The 21,853-nt window shown below is 56.4% G+C and overlaps 2 protein-coding genes and 1 long non-coding RNA gene across 5 annotated transcripts; 2 read left to right on the forward strand and 1 right to left on the reverse strand.

Annotated features, from left to right (window-relative positions):
* Positions 1 to 598: 598 nt before the first annotated feature.
* On the forward strand, positions 599 to 4,921 carry LOC107307089 (uncharacterized). Its single transcript, XR_014941796.1, has 3 exons — positions 599 to 769; positions 1,668 to 1,808; positions 4,671 to 4,921. It is a non-coding gene; the product is annotated as an uncharacterized LOC107307089 (long non-coding RNA).
* On the reverse strand, positions 4,832 to 6,770 carry RPP21 (ribonuclease P subunit p21). The gene is made up of 4 exons (XM_085535284.1): positions 6,691 to 6,770; positions 5,894 to 5,985; positions 5,684 to 5,760; positions 4,832 to 5,018 (listed from the first exon to the last, which is right to left on the reverse strand). The coding sequence occupies exons 1-4, from the start codon at positions 6,763 to 6,765 to the stop codon at positions 4,885 to 4,887; spliced, it is 378 nt and encodes a 125-aa protein (XP_085391410.1). The 5' UTR covers positions 6,766 to 6,770; the 3' UTR covers positions 4,832 to 4,884.
* A 61-nt stretch (positions 6,771 to 6,831) lies between these two features.
* Positions 6,832 to 21,554, forward strand: TRIM39 (tripartite motif containing 39). 3 transcript variants are annotated; one of them, XM_085535281.1, is made up of 8 exons: positions 6,832 to 6,960; positions 8,430 to 8,479; positions 12,461 to 12,871; positions 14,816 to 14,911; positions 16,343 to 16,573; positions 17,684 to 17,706; positions 18,837 to 18,958; positions 20,960 to 21,554. In XM_085535281.1, the coding sequence occupies exons 1-8, from the start codon at positions 6,876 to 6,878 to the stop codon at positions 21,505 to 21,507; spliced, it is 1,566 nt and encodes a 521-aa protein (XP_085391407.1). In that variant the 5' UTR covers positions 6,832 to 6,875; the 3' UTR covers positions 21,508 to 21,554. The 3 variants fall into 3 exon arrangements, with proteins under 3 accessions (XP_085391407.1, XP_085391408.1, XP_085391409.1); XM_085535282.1 differs by lacking the exon at positions 8,430 to 8,479 and having other exon boundaries at positions 6,896 to 6,960; positions 12,412 to 12,871; XM_085535283.1 differs by lacking the exons at positions 6,832 to 6,960; positions 8,430 to 8,479; positions 12,461 to 12,871 and adding an exon at positions 12,961 to 13,046.
* Positions 21,555 to 21,853: the final 299 nt, after the last annotated feature.

The raw sequence follows: 21,853 nt of genomic DNA on the forward strand, positions 1-21,853 counted from the left end.
CCATCTCCCAGCTGCAGGAGCCCTAATTAACCCCTAATTAACACAGTGTTAATTACATCCTCCCCCCCATCCAGGTCCTGGCAGGGGTGTACCCCATCTCCCAATTACAGGAGCCCTAATTAACTCCTAATTAACCCCTAATTAACACAGTGTTAATTACTTCCCCCCTCATCCAGGTCCTGGCAGGGGTGTACCCCATCTCCCAATTACAGGAGCCCTATTCAGCCATGGAGCCCCAATTAACACAGTGTTAATTTACTTCTTCCCCCCTAATTAACACAGTGTTAATTACTTTCCCCCCCATCCAGGTCCTGGCAGGGGTGTACCCCATCTCCCAATTACAGGAGCCCTATTTAACCCCTAATTAACACAGTGTTAATTGCTCCCCCCCCCATCCAGGTCCTGGCAGGGGTGTACCCCATCTCCCAATTACAGGAGCCCTAATTAACCCCTAATTAACACTATGTTAATTACTTCCCCCCCCATCCAGGTCCTGGCAGGGGTGTACCCCATCTCCCAATTACAGGAGCCCTATTCAGCCATGGAGCCCCAATTAACACAGTGTTAATTACTTCTTCCCCCCTAATTAACACAGTGTTAATTACTTTCCCCCCCATCCAGGTCCTGGCAGGTGTGTACCCCATCTCCCAATTACAGGAGCCCTATTCAGCCGTAGGTTTCCTGGCCTCCCGCCTTCCTCTCCCGTCCCTCCTTGGCCTGCGCCCCCCCTCCAACCCGGCGGGATGGACAGCGTGGGACATTTGTGAAGGTAAAAGTCTTTATTTTGGGCTCAAATGGGCCCAAATCGGGTCTGGTTCGGTTCTGCCTTCACTTGGGATTCAAGTAGACCCACTGAAATGGGCCTGAATTGGGTCTGGTTCGGTTCTGCCCCTTCCCTTTGGGTTCAAATGGGACCAAATTGGGTCCGGTTCGGTTCTGCCCTTCACTTTGGGTTGAAATGGACCCAAATTGGGTCAGGTTTGGTTCTGTTCTTCACTTTGGCTTCACATGGACCTGTTGAAATGGGGCTGAATTGGGTTTGATTCGGCTCTGCCCCTCATTTTGGGTTGAAATGGACCCGAATTGGGTTCGGTTCGGTTCTGCCCTTCATTTTGGGTTGAAATGGGCCTGAATTGGTTCCAGTTTGGTTCTTTCCTTCACTTTGGGTTGAAATGGACCCATTGAAAGGGACCTGAATTGGGTCTGGTTCGGTTCTGCCCTTCACTTTGGGTTCACATGGACCTGAACGGGTTCTGGTTTGGTTCTGTCCTTCCCTTTGGGTTCAAATGGGACCAAATTGGGTCCGGTTCGGTTCTGCCCTTCACTTTGTGTTCAAATGGACCCAAATCAGTTCTGCCCTTCACTTTGGGTTGAAATGGACCTGAATTGGTTCTGGTTCGATTCTGCTCTTCCCTTTGGGTTCAAATGGACCTGAATTGGATTGGGTTTGGTTCTGCCCTTCACTTTGGGTTGAAATGGCCCCCAATTGAGTCTGGTTCTGCCCTTCACTTTGGGTTCAAATGGACCTGAATTGGTTCTGGTTTGGTTCTGCCCATCTCTTTGGGTTGAAATAGGCCTGAATTGGTTCTGGTTCTGCCCTTCCCTTTGGGTTGAAATGGACCCAAATCGGTTCCGGTTCGGTTCTGACTCTCGGTGTCTCTGTGCAGCGTGGGCAGAGAAACGCGGTTACAGGACGGCGCGAGCAGCGCGACACGACGTGTACAGGGCAGCCAACAGCATCCTGAGAATGGCAGCAAGTGGGCAACTACTGCTACAGATGGAGCCACCGGGGTACGGGACACAGAGCGGTGAGTATAGGAGATATATCACATCTATAGGACATATAGGGACACACACAGCCCCTATGGGACACATAGGGACACACACAGCTACTATGGGACATACACAGCTCCTATGGGACACATACAGCCCCTATAGGACATATAGGGACACACACAGCCCCTATAGGACACACACAGCCCCTATAGGACACATAGGACACACACAGCCCCTATAGGACACACACAGCCCCTATAGGACACATAGGGACACACATCCTGAGAATGGCGGCCAGTGGGCAGATACTGCTACAGATGGAGCCACCGGGGTATGGGACACAGAGCGGTGAGTCAATGTATAGCATCTATAGAACATATAGGGATACATACAGACCCTATAGGACACACACAGCCCCTATAGGACACACACAGCTCCTATAGGACACATAGGGACACATACAGCCCCTATAGGACACATAGGACACACACAGCTCCTATCGGACACACACAGCCCCTATAGGACACATAGGGACACACACAGCCCCTATAGGACACACAGAGCTCCTATGGGGCACAAACATCCCCTATAGGACATATAGGGACACACACAGCCCCTATAGGACACACACAGCCCCTATAGGACACATAGGGACACACACAGCTCCTATGGGACACACACAGCCCCTATAGGACATATAGGGACACACACAGCTCCTATAGGACACACACAGCCCCTATAGGACACACACAGCCCCTATAGGACATATAGGGACACACACAGCTCCTATAGGACACACACAGCCCCTATAGGACATATAGGGACACACACAGCCCCTATAGGACACACACAGCCCCTATAGGACATATAGGGACACACACAGCCCCTATAGGACACACACAGCTCCTATAGGACACATAGGGACACATACAGCCCCTATAGGACACACACAGCCCCTATAGGACATATAGGGACACACACAGCTCCTATGGGACACACACAGCCCCTATAGGACATATAGGGACACACACAGCCCCTATAGGACACACACAGCCCCTATAGGACATATAGGGACACACACAGCCCTATAGGACACACACAGCCCCTATAGGACATATAGGGACACACACAGCTCCTATGGGACACACACAGCCCCTATAGGACATATAGGGACACACACAGCCCCTATAGGACACACACAGCTCCTATAGGACACACACAGCCCCTATAGGACACACACAGCCCCTATAGGACATATAGGGACACACACAGCTCCTATGGGACACACACAGCCCCTATAGGACATATAGGGACACACACAGCTCCTATGGGACACACACAGCCCCTATAGGACATATAGGGACACACACAGCTCCTATAGGACACACACAGCCCCTATAGGACACACACAGCCCCTATAGGACATATAGGGACACACACAGCTCCTATAGGACACACACAGCCCCTATAGGACACATAGGGACACACAGAGCCCCTATAGGACACACACAGCCCCTATAGGACATATAGGGACACACACAGCCCCTATAGGACACACACAGCCCCTATAGGACATATAGGGACACACACAGCCCCTATAGGACACACACAGCCCCTATAGGACATATAGGGACACACACAGCTCCTATGGGACACACACAGCCCCTATAGGACATATAGGGACACACACAGCCCCTATAGGACACACACAGCTCCTATAGGACACACACAGCCCCTATAGGACACACACAGCCCCTATAGGACATATAGGGACACACACAGCTCCTATGGGACACACACAGCCCCTATAGGACATATAGGGACACACACAGCCCCTATAGGACACACACAGCCCCTATAGGACACACACAGCCCCTATAGGACATATAGGGACACACACAGCTCCTATGGGACACACACAGCCCCTATAGGACATATAGGGACACACACAGCTCCTATGGGACACACACAGCCCCTATAGGACATATAGGGACACACACAGCTCCTATAGGACACACACAGCCCCTATAGGACATATAGGGACACACACAGCCCTTATAGGACACACACAGCTCCTATAGGACATATAGGGACACACACAGCCCTTATAGGACACACACAGCCCCTATGGGACATATAGGGACACACACAGCCCCTATAGGACATATAGGGACACACACAGCTCCTATAGGACATATAGGGACACACACAGCTCCTATAGGACATATAGGGACACACACAGCCCCTATAGGACATATAGGGACACACACAGCCCCTATAGGACATATAGGGACACACACAGCTCCTATAGGACACATAGGGACACACACAGCCCCTATAGGACCTATAGGACACACACAGCTCCTATAGGACACATAGGGACACATACAGCCCCTATAGGACACATAGGGACACACACAGCTCCTATAGGACACACACAGCCCCTATAGAACATATAGGGACACACACAGCCCTTATAGGACACACAGAGCTCCTATAGGACACACACAGCCCCTATAGGACACACACAGCCCCTATAGGACATATAGGGACACACACAGCCCCTATAGAACATATAGGGTCACACACAGCCCCTATAGGACACACACAGCCCCTATAGGACATATAGGGACACACACAGCCCCTATAGAACATATAGGGTCACACACAGCCCCTATAGGACACACACAGCCCCTATAGGACACACACAGCCCCTATAGGACACACAGCCCCTATAGGACACACAGCCCCTATAGGACATATAGGGACACACACAGCTCCTATAGGACATATAGGGACACACACAGCCCCTATAGGACACACACAGCCCCTATAGGACATCCACATCCCCTATAGGACCTATAGGGTGACACACATCCCGCCCTATCCCGCAGCCCATTGGCGCTCCCACCCGGACACTTCCGGTCTCCGCTCGTTGCTCATTTCCGGTCCGACCCCGCCCCCACCCGGGGAGGAGGAGACTCCACTTCCGCTTCCGGCGACAGCGAGGGGGAGGAGCCTGACGAGAGCCCGCCCCCCGACGGCCGCTCAGCCAATCCCTTCGCTCTGCTGGGGGAGGACGAGTGTTAGCCCCGCCTACTTCCCGTTTCACACCGAGCTCGACCAATAAAATAAGGTTATTGCCGCGCGGACGCTCTCATTGGGCGGGCGCGTCGTCTTCGGGAGCCAATCCGGGCGCGGCGTCGCGTTGTTGCCGGGTAGAAGTCGGGAGAGGGCGTGGCCTGGGCGGGCACAGAAGGCGGCGGCGGCGGGAACAGAAACCGCAGCGCTGCAACACGCGGGGACGGCGGCACCCGCCTGCCCCATAGCCGTCATCCTCTGCCCCATAGCTGCCCTATAGCCACCCCATAACCATCAGCTCTGCCCGATAGCTGCCCCATAACCACCCCAAAGCCATCAGCCCTGCCCCATAACCATCATCCTCTGCCCCATAGCTGCCCTATAGCCATCATCCTCTGCCCCATAGCTGCCCCATAGCCATCATCCTCTGCCCCATAGCTGCCCTATAGCCACCCCATAACCATCAGCTCTGCCCCATAACCACCCCAAAGCCATCAGCCCTGCCCCATAACCATCATCCTCTGCCCCATAGCTACCCTATAGCCACCCCATAACCCTCATCCTTTGCCCCATAGCCATCAGCTCTGCCCCATAACCAACAGCTCTGCCCCATAGCTGCCCCACAACCATCATCCTCTGCCCCATAGCTACCCTATAGCCACCCCATAACCCTCATCCTTTGCCCCACAGCCATCAGCTCTGCCCCATAACCAACAGCTCTGCCCCATAGCCCCCCCACAGCCACCCCCACTCTACCCCATAGCCGCCCTATAGCCACCCCCCCGCCCTATAGCCACCCCCTTACCCCCCCCAGCCCCCAACTCACCACGCAGCCTCTGCCTCCCCCCGGGCATCAATGGGGCACAGCAGCGCTGACACACGGCCCGTTTGATTGAGGGGTCTCTATGGGGCAGGAACGGGGGGGGGGGGGGGGGGCAGTTAGGGGTCACTTGTGGGGCAGTTGTGGGTCACGGTGTGTGTGGGGGGGTCTGCCCCACTTTATGTTCCCCCCCCCACTTTGTGCCCCATAACTGACAGGCGCAGCACCAGGCGTCGCGCTGCTCCACGTTGGGTGCTCAGGTAGAAGCGGGACAGGGCCGGGCTGTGGGGCAGCACCCAGTGAGCGGCCTGGGGGGTACAATGGGGGTTAAAGGGACGTCCTGCCCCATAGAGAAACAGCCAGCCCCATAGCTGCAACCACAGACCCATAGAACAACACCCAGCCCCATAGAGAAACAGCCAGCCCCATAGCTGCACCCATAGCCCCATAGGAACATCTCCTGCCCCATAGGACCCCCACCAGCCCCCCATAAGCCCCTCCTGCCCCATAGGACCCCCATAGACTGCCCATAGGACCCCCATAAACCCCCTTCCTGCCCCATAGGACCCCATTAGGACCCCCATAAGCCTCTTCTGCCCCATAGGACCCCCATAAATCCCTCCTGCCCCATAGGACCCCCCATAGGACCTCCCCATAAGCCCTCCTGCCCCATAGGACCCCATTAGGACCCCCATGAGCCCCCCCTGCCCCATAAGACCCCCCATAAGCCCCATAGGACTCCCCATAGGACCCCCATAAACCCCTTCCTGCCCCATAGGACCCCATTAGGACCCTTATAGGGCCCCCATAAGCCTCTTCTGCCCCATAGGACCCCCATAGGACCCCTCCTGCCCCATAGGACCCCACTAGGACCCCCATAGGACCCCCATAGGCCCCACAGGAACCCCCATAGACCTCCCATAGGACCCCCATAAGACCCCCATAAGCCCCATAGGACCCCCATAAACCGACCCCCATAAGCCCCATAGGACCCCCATAGACCCCCATAGGACCTGGAATAGGAAGTTGAGCCGCTGCAGCGCCTCCCGGTCCCGCACCGCCGCCATCGCGCCGCTCTCCGCTCCCATTGGCTGAGCGGCCCTCAGAGAGGCGGGGCTTGCTACGTTCTACGGCTTCCCATTGGTCGCCTTACGGGCGGAAGGGGCGGGGATTCCTGCGGAGGGCGTGGCGCACGGTGATGACGTTGCTTCCTGTGTGTGTGTTACACGTCACTTCCGGCGGCTGGATTTTTGCGTCACTTCCGGGGGCGGAGCTGCGTAGCGGTGAGTTGGGAGCGGCGGCGGGTCCTATGGAAACCCTATAAAAACCCTATATAACCCTATATAACCCTATATAACCCTATATAAACCCTATGGAAACCCTATAGAGACCCTATAGGTGCTCAATGGGGCTCTATTGAGGCCCTGAAGGCCCTATATAAGACCCCCATCTATGGGATCCTATAGTTGTTCTATGAGGCTTCCGGTGGGATCCTATAGGAGTTCAGTGGGGCCCTATAGACCCTCCATAGGGCCCTATAGACGCCCCATAGGTTCCTATAGGGATTATATGGGGTCTAATTGGGGTCCTATAGGGATCCTATAGGTGTTCTGTGGGGCCCTATAGACCCTCCATAGGGCCCTATAGACACCCCATAGGTTCCTATAGGGATTATATGGGGACTTCTTGAGGTCCTATAGGGATCCTATAGGTGTTCTGTGGGGCCCTATAGACTCCTATAGAGATGATATGGGGTCTAATTGGGGTCCTATAGGGATCCTATAGGTGTTCTGTGGGGCCCTATAGACACCCCATAGGTTCCTATAGGGATTATATGGGGTCTAATTGGGGTCCTATAGGGATCCTATAGGTGTTGTGTGGGGCCCTATAGACACCCCATAGGTTCCTATAGGGATTATATGGGGTCTTCTTGAGGTCCTATAGGGATCCTATAGGTGTTGTGTGGGGCCCTATAGACCCTCCATAGGGCCCTATAGACACCCCATAGGTTCCTATAGGGATTATATGGGGTCTAATTGGGGTCCTATAGGGATCCTATAGGTGTTGTGTGGGGCCCTATAGACGCCCTATAGATTCCTATAGAGATTATATGGGGTCTAATTGGGGCTCCATGGGGATCCTATAGGAGTTCAGTGGGGCCCTATAGACCCTCCATGGGGCCCTATAGACGCCCTATAGGTTCCTATAGGGATTATATGGGGACTTCTTGGGGTCCTATAGGGATCCTATAGGTGTTGTGTGGGGCCCTATAGACACCCCATAGGTTCCTATAGGGATTATATGGGGTCTAATTGGGGTCCTATAGGGATCCTATAGGTGTTGTGTGGGGCCCTATAGACACCCCATAGGTTCCTATAGGGATTATATGGGGTCTTCTTGGGGTCCTATAGGGATCCTATAGGTGTTGTGTGGGGCCCTATAGATTCCTATAGAGATTATATGGGGTCTAATTGGGGCTCCATGGGGATCCTATAGGAGTTCAGTGGGGCCCTATAGACCCTCCATAGGGCCCTATAGACCCTCCCCAGCCCCCCCCCAATCCATCATGGCGGACCCCCTGGAGACCCTCCATGTCAAAGCCAGCTTCACCCCCCTAATCCCCCCCTTAGGACCCCATACCCCCCTTAGGACCCTCAAGACCCTTTCAGGACCCCCTCAGCCCCCCCCCCAGGACCCCCATTACCCCCCATTTTCCTCCTATTTAACCCCCTTTTTGCTGTTCTCTCCCCAGCCCCCCCCCCCAAATCCATCATGGCGGACCCCCTGGAGACCCTCCATGTCAAAGCCAGCTTCACCCCCCTAATCCCCCCCTTAGGACCCCATACCCCCCTTAGGACCTTCATAGACCCCCTCAAGACCCCCAGGACCCCCTTAGGACCCCCATTACCCCCCATTTTCCTCCTATTTAACCCCCTTTTTGCTGTTCTCTCCCCGCCCCCCCCCAATCCATCATGGCGGACCCCCTGGAGACCCTCCATGTTGAAGCCACCTTTACCTCCCCAAATCCCCCCCTTTAGGACCCCAAATCCCCCCCAAGCCCCCTATAGGACCCTCATAGACCCCCTTAGGACCCCCAGGACCCCCTCATGACCCCCTATCCTTCTATTTAACCCTCTTCTTCCTATTCTCTCCCCAGCCCCCCCCTGAATCCATCATGGCGGACCCCCTGGAGACCCTCTGTGTCAAAGCCAGCTTCAGCCCCCCAAGTCCCCCCAAATTCCCCCCAAATCCACTCCTTAGGACCCCAAATCTCCCTTAGGACCCTCCCAAGACCCTCAAGACCCCCTTAGGACCCTCAGGACCCCCTCAGGATCCCATTTAACCCCATTTTTGCTATTCTTTCCCCAGCCCCCCCCCCAATCCAACATGGCGGACCCCCTGGAGACCCTCCATGTTGAAGCCAGCTTTATCTCCCCAAACCCCCCCCCTTAGGAACCCAAATCCCCCCCAAACCCCCCTTTAGGACCCTCCCAAGACCCTCAGGACCCCCAGGACACCTTATTTTCCTTCTTTAACCCCCTTTTTGCTGTTCTTTCCCCAGCCCCCCCCCCCAGATCCATCATGGCGGACCCCCTGGAGACCCTCCATGTCAAAGCCAGTTTCACCCCCCCAAACCCCCCTTTAGGACCCTCCCAAGACCCTTAGGACCCTCAGGACCCTCATTACCCCCCATTTTCCTCCTATTTAACCCCATTTTTGCTATTGTCTCCCCAGCCCCCCCCCCAATCCATCATGGCGGACCCCCTGGAGACCCTCCATGTTGAAGCCAGCTTCACCCCCCCAAACCCCTCCAAATCCCCTCCTTAGGACCCCATATCCCACTCAGGACCCCCAGGACCCCCTTAGGACCCCCTTAGGACTCCTTATCCTCCCATTTAACCCCCTTTTTGCTGTTCTTTCCCCAGCCCCCCCCCAAATCCATCATGGCGGACCCCCTGGAGACCCTCCATGTTGAAGCCAGTTTCACCCACCCCAAACCCCCCCCTTAGGACCCCAAACCCCCCTTAGGACCCTCAAGACCCCTTCAGGACCCCCTCAGCCCCCCCCAGGACCCCCATTACCCCCCATTTTCCTCCTATTTAACCCCCTTTTTGCTGTTCTTTCCCCAGCCCCCCCCCAAATCCATCATGGCGGACCCCCAGGAGACCCTCCATGTTGAAGCCAGCTTCAACCCCCCAAGTCCCCCCAAATTCCCCCCAAATCCCCCCCTTAGGACCCCAAATCTCCCTTAGGACCCTCCCAAGACCCTCAAGACCCCCTTAGGACCCTCAGGACCCCCTCAGGATCCCATTTAGCCCCCTTTTTGCTGTTCTCTCCCCAGCCCCCCCCCAAATCCATCATGGCGGACCCCCTGGAGACCCTCCATGTCAAAGCCAGCTTCACCCCCCCAAATCCCCCCCTTAGGACCCCAAATCTCCCTTAGGACCCTCCCAAGACCCTGAAGACCCCCTTAGGACCCTCTGGACCCCCTCAGGATCCCATTTAACCCCCTTTTTGCTATTCTTTTCCCAGCCCCCCCCCCCCCAAATCCATCATGGCGGACCCCCTGGAGACCCTCCATGTCAAAGCCAGCTTCACCCACCCCAAACCCCCCCAGATCCCCCCCTTATGACCCCATACCCCCCTTAGGACCCTCAAGACCCCCTTAGGATCCCCTTAGGGCTCCTTATCCTCCCATTTAACCCCATTTTTGCTATTCTCTCCCCAGCCCCCCCCCAATCCATCATGGCGGACCCCTTGGAGACCCTCCATGTTGAAGCCAGCTTCATCCCCCCAAATCCCCCCCCTTAGGACCCCATATCCCCCCCAAACCCCCTTAGGACCCTCATAGACCCCCCTCTTCCCCCTTAGGACCCCCAGGACCCCCCCATTTTCCTCTTTTAACCCCATTTTTGCTATTCTTTCCCCAGCCCCCCCCCCAATCCAACATGGCGGACCCCCTGGAGATCCTCCATGTTGAAGCCAGCTTCACTCCCCCCAAATCCCCCCCTTAGGACCCCATACCCCCCTTAGGACCCTCCCAAGACCCTCAAGACCCCCTTAGGACCCTCAGGACCCCCTCAGGACCCCCAGGACCCCCTCATGACCCCTTATCCTCCCATTTAACCCTCTTCTTCCTATTCTTTCCCCAGCTCCCCCCCCAAATCCAACATGGCGGACCCCCTGGAGACTCTCCATGTTGAAGCCACCTTTACCTCCCCAAACCCCCCCCCGTTAGGACCCCAAATCCCCCCAAAACCCCCCATAGGACCCTCATAGACCCCCTCAGGACCCCCTCAGCCCCCATCAGGACCCCCTTAGGACCCCTTATCCTCCCATTTAACCCCATTTTTGCTGTTCTCTCCCCAGCCCCCCCCCCAAATCCAACATGGCGGACCCCCTGGAGACCCTCCATGTCGAAGCCAGCTGCATTGCCTCCCCATTGTCCCCCCAGATCTACCCCAAATCCCCCCCTTAGGACCCCATATTCCCCTCAGGACCCCCAGGACCCCCCCAGACCCCCCCATATTCCCATTTAACCCTCTTTTTGCTGTTCTCTCCCCAGCCCCCCCCCCAAATCCAACATGGCGGACCCCCTGGAGACCCTCCACGTTGAAGCCACCTTTACCTCCCCAAACCCCCCCCCGTTAGGACCCCAAATCCCCCCCAAACCCCCCCTTTAGGACCCTCCCAAGACCCTTAGGACCCTCATTACCCCCCATTTTCCTCCTATTTAACCCCCTTTTTGCTATTCTTTCCCCAGCCCCCCCCCCAGATCCATCATGGCGGACCCCCTGGAGACCCTCCATGTCAAAGCCAGCTTCACCCCCCCGAATGCCCCCCTTAGGACCCCAAATCCCCCCCAGACCCCCCTTAGGACCCTCCCAAGACCCTCAAGACCCCCTTAGGACCCCCATTACCCCCCATTTTCCTCCTATTTAACCCCATTTTTGCTATTCTTTCCCCAGCCCCCCCCCCAATCCATCATGGCGGACCCCCTGGAGACCCTCCATGTCAAAGCCAGCTTCACCCCCCAAACCCCCCAAATCCCCCCCTTAGGACCCCAAATCCCTCTTAGGACCCTCCCAAGACCCTCAAGACCCCCTTAGGTTCCTCATTACCCCCCATTTTCCTCTTTTAACCCCCTTTTTGCTGTTCTTTCCCCAGCCCCCCCCAAATCCATCATGGCGGACCCCCTGGAGACCCTCCATGTCGAAGCCACCTTTACCTCCCCAAATCCCCCCCAAAGCCCCCCTTTAGGACCCCATATCCCCCTTAGGACTCTCATAGACCCCCTCAGGACCCCCCCCAGTCCCCCAGACCCCCCCATTTTCCCATTTAACCCCCTTTTTCCTGTTCTTTCCCCAGCTCCCCCCCCGAATCCATCATGGCGGACCCCCTGGAGACCCTCCATGTCAAAGCCAGCTTCAACCCCCCAAACCCCCCCTTAGGACCCTCCCAAGACCCTCAAGACCCCCTTAGGACCCTCTGGACCCTCTATCCTCCCATTTAACCCCCTTTTTGCTATTCTTTCCCCAGCCCCCCCCCCCCAAATCCATCATGGCGGACCCCCTGGAGACCCTCCATGTCGAAGCCACCTTTACCTCCCCAAATCCCCCCCTTAGGACCCCAAACCCCCTCCCCAAGACCCCATATGCCCCTTAGGACCCTCAAGACCCCCTTAGGACCCCTTATCCTCCCATTTAACCCTCTTCTTCCTATTCTCTCCCCAGCCCCCCCCCCAGATCCATCATGGCGGACCCCCTGGAGACCCTCCATGTTGAAGCCAGCTGCTCTGTGTGCCTGGAGTTCCTGCAGGACCCGGTTCTGATCGATTGCGGCCACAATTTCTGCCGTGCCTGTATCACCCGTTGGTGGGAAGGGCTGGAAGGTTCTTACCCATGTCCCGTATGTCGGAAAAGCTCCAGACGACGTCGGTTCCGACCCAATAGACAACTGGGCAACATGGCGGAGGCGGCCCGACAACTGAGAGCTATGAAGAGGAAAGCTGGGGGGGGGGTGAATGGGGAGGGGGAGGATGAGGAGGGGGAAGGGAGGTGTGAAGAACATGGGAGACCCCTGAGCAGGTTCTGCATGGAGGAGATGAAGGTTGTGTGCGCTCAGTGCGAAGTGACGTGTGTCAATGGGCAACATCAGCTCGTGGGGCTGCAGGAGGCTGCCAGGCAGGGAAAGGTGGGTTATATGGGGTTATATGGGGAGATATGGGGTTATATGGGGGGATATAGGGGTTATATGGGGGGATATAGGGGTTATATGGGGTTATATGGGTCTATATGGGATGGATATGGGGTGTATCAATGGGCACCATCAGCTGGTGGGGCTGCAAGAGGCTGCCAGGAGGGGAAAGGTGGGTTATATGGGGTTATATGGGGTTACATGGGGATATATGGGGTTATATGGGGTTATATGGGGGGATATAGGGGTTATATGGGGGGATATGGGGAGATATGGGGGGATATAGGGGTTATATGGGGGTTATATGGGGAGATATGGGGGTTATATGGGGGGATATGGGGAGATATGGGGGGATATAGGGGTTATATGGGGTTATATGGGGGTATATGGGGGGATATGGGGAGATATGGGGGGATATAGGGGTTATATGCGGGTTATATGGGGGCATATGGGGGTTATATGGGGGTATATAGGGGTATATGGGGTTATATGGGGGTTATATGGGGGGATATAGGGGTTATATGGGAAGATATGGGGGTTATATGGGGTTATATGGGGGATATAGGGGTTATATGGGGGGACATGGGATGGATATGGGGTGTGTCAATGGGCACCATCAGCTGATGGGGCTGCAAGAGGCTGCCAGGCAGGGAAAGGTGGGTTATATGGGGGGATATGGGGGGATATAGGGGTTATATGGGGGGATATGGGGGTTATATGGGGGTGTATGGGGGTTATATGGGGATGTATGGGGGTTATATGGGATTATATAGGGGTTATATGGGGTTATATGGGAGCTATAGGGGGTTATATGGGGTTATATGGGGAGATATAGGGTTATATGGGGAGATATGGGGGTTATATGGGGGTGTATAGGGTCATATGGGGGGATATGAATGGGGTATGGGGTGGATATGGGGGTTATATGGGGGTTATATGGGGGGATATGGGGTTATATGGGGTTATATAGGGGTATATGGGGTGTGTCAATGGGCACCATCAGCTGGTGGGGCTGCAAGAGGCTGCCAGGCAGGGAAAGGTGGGTTATGTGGGGGGATATAGGGATGTATGGGGTTATATGGGGGTTATATGGGGGGATATAGGGGTTATATGGGGTTATATGGGGAGATATGGGATGGATATGGGGTTATATGGGGGTTATATGGGGTTATATGGGATTATATAGGGGTTATATGGGGGGATATGGGGAGATATGGGGGTTATATGGGGATATATGGGGGGATATGGGGATGTATGGGGGTTATATGGGGGGATATAAGGGTTATATGGGGTTATATGGGGGGTATATGGGGTTATATGTGGCTATAGGGGGGGAATATGGGGTTATATGTGGGGTTATATGGGGGTGTATGGGGTGTGTCAATGGGCACCATCAGCTGATGGGGCTGCAAGAGGCTGCCAGGAGGGGAAAGGTGGGTTATATGGGGTTATATGGGGGTTATATGGGATTATATGGGGGTTATATGGGGTTATATGGGGGGGACATGGGGTTATATGGGGGGATATGATGGGGTAAGGGGTGGATATGGGGGTTATATGGGGGGATATGGGGGTTATATGGGGGGGACATGGGGTTATATGGGGGGATATGGGGGTTATATGGGGGGGACATGGGGTTATATGGGGGTTATGTGGGGGGATACGATGGGGTATGGGGTGGATAAGGGGGTGTTTGGGGGGTCATATGGGGGGGTATGGGGTATGGAAGGGGGATTTGGGGGTGTATGGGGGGTTATATGGGGGTTATGGGGGGATACGATGTGTTATGGGGTGGATATGTGGGGCTATGGGGGTTGTATGGGGTGGATATGTGGGGCTATGGGGGTTGTATGGGGGGATATGCTGGGGTATGGGGTGGATATGTGGGGCTCTGGGGCCGTGCTATGGGGCAGGCCCCATAGATGCCCCTGTTGCCCCCAGGAGCGGCTGCAGCGCTGCATGGAGCCGCTGGAGCAGCAGCTGCTCGACCTGCAGCAGCAGCGAGCGCAGGAGGACGGGAAACACGGCGAGATCAGGGTGAGCTAAAACCCATTAACACCAATTAACCCCAATTAACCCCTATATCCCCCTATATCCCCCCCATTAACTCCTATATCCCCCCATTATACCCCATTAACCCCCAATTAACTCCTATATCCCCCCATTATCCTCCATTATCCCCAATTAACCCCTATATCCCCCTATCCCCCCCATTAACCCCTATACCTCCCTATATTCCCCTATTAACCCCCATTAACCCCTATACCTCCCTATATTCCTCTATTAACCCCTATATCCCCCTATACCCCCCTATTAATCTCTATATCCCCCTATTAACTCCTGTACCCCTCTATATTCCCCTATTAACCCCTATATCTCTCTATACCCCCCTATTAAGCCCTATACCCCCCTATTAACTCCTATACCTCCGTATATCCCCCTTTACCCCCTTATATCTCCCTATATCCACCTATATCCCCCTATTAACCCCTATTAACCCCTATACCCCCCTGTACCCCCCTATTAACTCCTATACCCCCCTATATCCCCCCTATTAACCCCTATATCCCCCTATATTCCCCTATTAACCCCTGTACCCCCCTATTAGCCCCTATACCCCCCTGTATCCCCCCATTAACCCCTATACCCCCCTATATTCCCCTATATCCCCCCTATATCCCCCTATCCCCCCTATCCCCCTCCATCCCCCCATTAACCCCCATATTAACCCTTATATCCCCCTATATCCCCCTATCCCCCCTCCATCCCCCCATTAACCCCCATATTAACCCCTATATCCCCCTATATCCCCCTATACCCCCCTATCCCCCCTCCATCCCCCCATTAACCCCCCTATACCCCCCTATACCCCCCTATACCCCCCTATACCCCCCTATACCCCCCTATACCCCCCTATACCCCCCCATACCCCCCCATACCCCCCCATACCCCCCCATATCCCCCTATACCCCCCCATACCCCCCCATACCCCCCCATATCCCCCTATACCCCCCTATACCCCCCCATACCCCCTCATACCCCCTCATACCCCCCTATACCCCCCCATACCCCCCCATATCCCCCTATACCCCCCTATCCCCCCCTATCCCCCTCCATCCCCCCATTAACCCCCATATTAACCCCTATATCCCCCTATACCCCCCTGTATCCCCCCTATATCCCCCTATTAACCCCTATACCCCCCTATATCCCCCCATTTCCCCCTATACCCCCTCATATCCCCCTATATCCCCCTATACCCCCCAATATCCCCCTATACCCCCCTATATCCCCCTATATCCCCCTATATCCCCCTATATCCCCCTATACCCCCCTATATCCCCCTATATCCCCCTATATCCCTCTATATCCCTCTATACCCCCCCATATCCCCCTATATCCCCCTATCCCCCCCTATTCCCCCTCCATCCCTCATTAACCCCCATATTAACCCATTCCCCCCTATAGCGCTCGGTGTCGTCGCATCGCCTGCGCATCAGCGCCGAGTTTGAGGAGCTGCACCGGCTGCTGGAGGAGGAGGAGCAGCGGCTGCAGCGGCGCCTGCAGGACGAGGAGAGCAGCGTCCTGCTGCAACTGCGCCGCAACGCCATGCAGCTCCTGCAGCGCCGCAACCACCTGCAGCAGCTGCTGCGGTACCTGCAGGACAAGTGCATGCAGGAGGGGATGCGGCTGCTGCAGGTGGGATAGAAGGGCATGCAGTGGAATGGGATGCGTGCAGGGGGGGATGCATGCAATGGGATGGGATGCAATGGGATGGGATGCATGCAGGAGGGGATGCGGCTGCTGCAGGTGGGATGTGAAGGGCATGCAATGGGATGGGATGCATGCAGTGGGGTGGGATGCATGCAGTGGGATGGGATGCGTGCAGTGGGATGGGATGCATGCAGTGGGATGGGATGCATGCAGTGGGATGGGATGCATGCAGGGGGGGATGCAGCTGCTGCAGGTGGGATGGGATGGGTATAGGAGGGCATGCAATGGGGTAGAAGGGATGCAATGGGATGGGATGCAATGGGATGGGATGCATGCAGGGGGGGATGCAGCTGCTGCAGGTTGGATATGAAGGGCATGCAATGGGGTAGGAGGGCATGCAGTGGGATGGGATGCATGCAGTGGGATGGGATGCATGCAGGGGGGGATGCAGCTGCTGCAGGTGGGATGGGATGGGTATAGGAGGGCATGCAATGGGGTAGAAGGGATGCAATGGGATGGGATGCATGCAGTGGGATGGGATGCATGCAGGAGGGGATGCAGCTGCTGCAGGTGGGATATGAAGGGATGCAATGGGATGGGATGCATGCAATGGGATGGGATGCATGCAATGGGATGGGATGCATGCAATGGGATGGGATGCAATGGGATGGGATGCATGCAATGGGATGCGATGCATGCAGGGGGTGATGCAGCTGCTGCAGGTGGGAGTGATGGGATGCAATGGGATGGGATGCATGCAGGAGGGGATGCATGCAGGGGAGGATGCAGCTGCTGCAGGTGGGATATAAAGGCATGCAATGGGGTAGGAGGGATGCAATGGGATGGGATGCAATGGGATGGGATGCATGCAGGGGGGGATGCAGATGCTGCAGGTGAGATATAAAGGCATGCAATGGGATGGGATGCAGCTGCTGCAGGTGGGATAGAAATGCATGCAGTGGGATGGGATGCAATGGGATGGGATGCATGCAGGAGGGGATGCAGCTGCTGCAGGTGGGATATAAAGGGCATGCAGTGGGATGTGTTTCCTTATTGCTCCCATTCATTCTCTGACCCCCCCATTCCCCACCCCAGGACCTGCCAGCTCTGCTAGCCAGGTGAGCTCCAGCCCCCCCCGGACCCCCCCCCAAACCCCATAGACCCAGATCCCCCCTCCCCAAACCCCATAGACCCCAAGACCCCCAAACCCCATAGTCCCCATAGACCCAACCCCCCCCCCCAAAACCCCATAGACCCCATAGACCCAGATCCCCCCTCCCCAAACCCCATAGTCCCCATAGACCTGCCCCCCCCCCCCCAAACCCCATAGTCCCCATAGTCCTGGACCCCCCCCCTAAACCCCATAGTCCCCATAGTCCTGGACCCCCCCCCCAAACCCCATAGTCCCCATAGTCCTGGACCCCCCTCCCCAAACCCCATAGACCAATAGACCCAGATCCCCCCTCCTGAAACCCCGTAGTCACAGACCCCCACCCCAAACCCCATAGACCTGGACGCCCCCCCCCCAAACCCCATAGACACCGACCCCCCCAAACCCCATAGTCCCCATAGACCCAGATCCCCCCTCCCCAAACCCCATAGTCCCCATAGACCTGCCCCCCCCCCCCCCCAAACCCCATAGACCCCAACCCCCCAAACCCCATAGTCCCCATAGTCCTGGACCCCCCTCTACAAACCCCATAGACCCCATAGACCCAGACCCCCACCCCAAGCCCCATAGACCTGGACCCCTCCCCCCAAACCCCATAGTCCCAGACCCCCACCCCAAACCCCATAGACCCCAACCCCCCCCAAACCCCATAGTCCCCATAGACCCGGATCCCCCCTCCCGAAACCCCATAGTCACAGACACCCCCCCCAACCCCATAGTCCCCATAGACCTGCCCCCCCCCCCCAAAACCCCATAGACCCCATAGACCCCATAGACCCAGATCCCCCCTCCCCAAACCCCATAGTCCCCATAGACCTGCCCCCCCGCCCCCAAACCCCATAGACCCCCACCCCAAACCCCATAGTCCTGGACCCCCCCCCCCCCAAACCCCATAGACCCCCACCCCAAACCCCATAGTCCTGGACCCCCCCCCTCCAAACCCCATAGTCCCCATAGACCCAACCCCCCCCCAACCCCATAGCGGGGGGGGGGAGGGGATGGGGGGGGGGTTATAGAGGTAGGTGGGGGGGGGTCGGATCACGTGACCCCCCCGTTGCCCCCCTTGTTCCCCCCCAGGTGTGAGGAGGCGGCGTCGCATTGGGTCCCCCCCCCCCCCGTCCCCATTGCTCTGCAGCACAACTTCCTCAGCTTCCCCCGGCAATACTTCACACTGCGACGGATGGCCAGGAGCATGCTGGGTGAGTCGGACCCATAGCTGCCCCATAGCCGCCCCATAACTGCCCCATAGCTGCCCCATAACTGCCCCATAGCTGCCCCATAGCTGCCCCATAGCTGCCCCATAACCACCACCCCATAACAGCCCCATAGCTGCCCCATAGCCGCCCCATAACAGCCCCATAGCTGCCCCATAGCTGCCCCATAGCCGCCCCATAACCACCCCATAACAGCCCCATAGCTGCCCCATAGCCACCCCATAGCTGCCTATAACCCCTCATATCCCCCCATATCCCCCTGTGACACCCCATATCCTCCCCCATCTCCCCCCATATCCCCCTGTGACACCCCATATCCTTCCCCATCTCCCCCCACATCCCCCTTATCTCCCCCCATATCTCACCTATAACCTTCTTATCTCCCCATATCCCCCCATATCTGCCCTATAACCCCCCATAGCCCCCCCATAACACCTCATAGCCCCCCCATAGCACTCCATATCCCCCTTATCTCCCCTATATAACCCCCTATATCCTTCCATATCCCCCTTATCTCCCCCCATATCCCCCGTATAGCCCCTATATCCCCCCATAACCTCCTTATCTCCCTCCACAACCCCCTATATCCCCCTTATCTCCCCCCATAACCTCCCATATCCCTCCTATATCCCCCTATATCCCCCCATATCCCCCTTATCTTCTCCCATATCCCCTCTATAGCCCCTATAACCCCCCCATATCCCTCTTATCTCCCCCATAATCCCCCATATCCCCCCTGTATCCTTCCTGTATCCCCCCATATCTCCCCTATATCCCCCCATAACCCCTCATATCCCCCTTATCTCCTCCCATATCTCCCCCATAACCCCCTATATCTGCCCATATCCCCCCATAACCCCCTATATCCCCCTTATCTCCCCCCATAACCCCCTATATCTGCCCATAACCCCCTTATCTTCTGCCATATCCCCCCTATATCCCCCTTATCTTCCACCATAACCCCCTATATCCCCCCATAACCCCCTTATCTTCTCCCATATCCCCCCTATAGCTCCTATATCCCCCCATATCCCCCTATATCCCCCTATATCCCCCTTATCTCCCCCCATATCCTTCTTATCTCCCCCCATATCCCCCTTGTCTCCCCCCATACCCCCCTATATCCCCCCATATCCCCCTTATCTCCCCCCATACCCCCCTATATCCCCCCATACCCCCCTATATCCCCCCATATCCCCCTTATCTCCCCCCATATCCCCCCTATACCCCCCCATACCCCCCTATATCCCCCCATATCCCCCTTATCTCCCCCCGTAACCCCCCTATATCCCCTCATATCCCCCCATATCCCTCCTATATCCCCCCATAACCCCCTATATCCCCCCATAGGTGACATCACCCTGGACCCCGACACGGCCCACCCCATATCCCCCCATATCCCCTATATCCCCCCATACCCCCCTATATGCCCCCATACCCCCCTATATCCCCCCATATCCCCCTTATCTCCCCCCATATCCCCCCTATACCCCCCCATAACCCCCTATATCCCCCCATACCCCCCTATACCCCCCCATACCCCCCTATATCCCCCCATACCCCCGCATACCCCCCTATATCCCCCCATATCCCCCTTATCTCCTCCCCATACCCCCCTATATCCCCCCATATCCCCCCTATATCCCCCCATATCCCCCCATATCCCCCCATATCCCCCCTATATCCCCTCATATCCCCCCTATATCCCCCCATATCCCCCCTATACCCCCCCATACCCCCCTATATCCCCCCATAACCCCCTATATCCCCCTTATCTCCCCCCCATAACCCCCTTATCTCCTCCTATATCCCCCCTATATCCCCCTTATCTCCCCCCCAAAACCCCCTTATCTCCTCCCATATCCCCCCCGTATCCCCCTTATTTCCCCCCATATCCCCCCTATAGCTCCTATATCCCCCCATATCCCCCCATATCCCCCCATATCCCCCCTATATCCCCCCATAACCCCCTATATCCCCCCATAGCTGACATCACCCTGGACCCCGACACAGCCCACCCCAACCTGGTCTTATCAGCCGACCGTAAGAGCGTCCGTTTCGTGTCGACTCGTCAGCTCCACCTGCCGGTGACCGAGCGTCGTTTCACCTCCTACCCGTGTGTATTGGCCACAAGGGGCTTCACATCCGGCCGCCATTACTGGGAGGTTGAAGTCGGCCGTAAAACCCACTGGGCCCTCGGGGTGTGCGGGGATTCGGTTTGTCGTAATGGGGAAATGGCCGCCGGGCCCCAAAGCGGCTTTTGGAGGGTCAGGTTATGGAACGGGGATCGATACGCGGCCACAACGAACCCATTCACCCCTATTACACCCCGAGTGGCTCCGACCCGCGTCGGGGTCTTTGTGGATTATGAAGCCGGGGAGGTTTCGTTCTATAACGTGACGGATCGGTCTCATCTCTTCACGTTTAATAATGGGTTTAAGGAGAAAATCTGGCCGCTCTTCTATCCCGGTATCCCGGCTGGAAGGAAGAACGCAGCCCCGCTCAGCATCTGCCAGCCCACGGACTGGGATTGAGGGCGGCCATGTTGCTTCCGGTTTGAATCATGTGACTTTGTGCTTGGGATCATGTGACTTCCGGTATGGGATCCAATATGGCGCCCAACGTGGGAACCAACAGCCTAAAGACTGGGACTGATGGCGGATGTAGGACTTCCTGTTCAGGTCATGTGACTTCCGGTGTGGGATCCAACATGGGATCCAATATGGCGCCCAACATGGGAACCAACATGGCGCCCAACGTGGGATCCAATGTGGGATCCAGCATGGGATCCGGGATCCAACATGGCGTCCAACATGGCACCCAACAGCCTACAGACTGGGACTGATGGCGGATGTAGGACTTCCGGTTTAGGTCATGTGA

This window comes from Coturnix japonica, unplaced genomic scaffold (assembly GCF_054131305.1).
Source record: "Coturnix japonica strain WE unplaced genomic scaffold, WE-NBRP24 Scf114, whole genome shotgun sequence".
Classification (NCBI taxonomy): domain Eukaryota; kingdom Metazoa; phylum Chordata; class Aves; order Galliformes; family Phasianidae; genus Coturnix; species Coturnix japonica.

Bases quoted from the DNA above. Each gene is read 5' to 3' on its own strand.
- RPP21 (XM_085535284.1), bottom strand. From the start codon at position 6,765: ATGGGAGCGGAGAGCGGCGCGATGGCGGCGGTGCGGGACCGGGAGGCG. The intron at 5,761-5,893 runs GTCAGTTATGGG...CCTGCCCCATAG, and splicing joins CGACGCCTGGTGCTGCGCCT to AGACCCCTCAATCAAACGGG. The intron at 5,019-5,683 runs GTGAGTTGGGGG...GTGCCCGCCCAG, and splicing joins GGGGAGGCAGAGGCTGCGTG to GCCACGCCCTCTCCCGACTT.
- TRIM39 (XM_085535281.1), top strand. From the start codon at position 6,876: ATGACGTTGCTTCCTGTGTGTGTGTTACACGTCACTTCCGGCGGCTGG. The intron at 6,961-8,429 runs GTGAGTTGGGAG...TTCTCTCCCCAG, and splicing joins GGGGGCGGAGCTGCGTAGCG to CCCCCCCCCCCAAATCCATC. The intron at 12,872-14,815 runs GTGGGTTATATG...TGTTGCCCCCAG, and splicing joins AGGCTGCCAGGCAGGGAAAG to GAGCGGCTGCAGCGCTGCAT.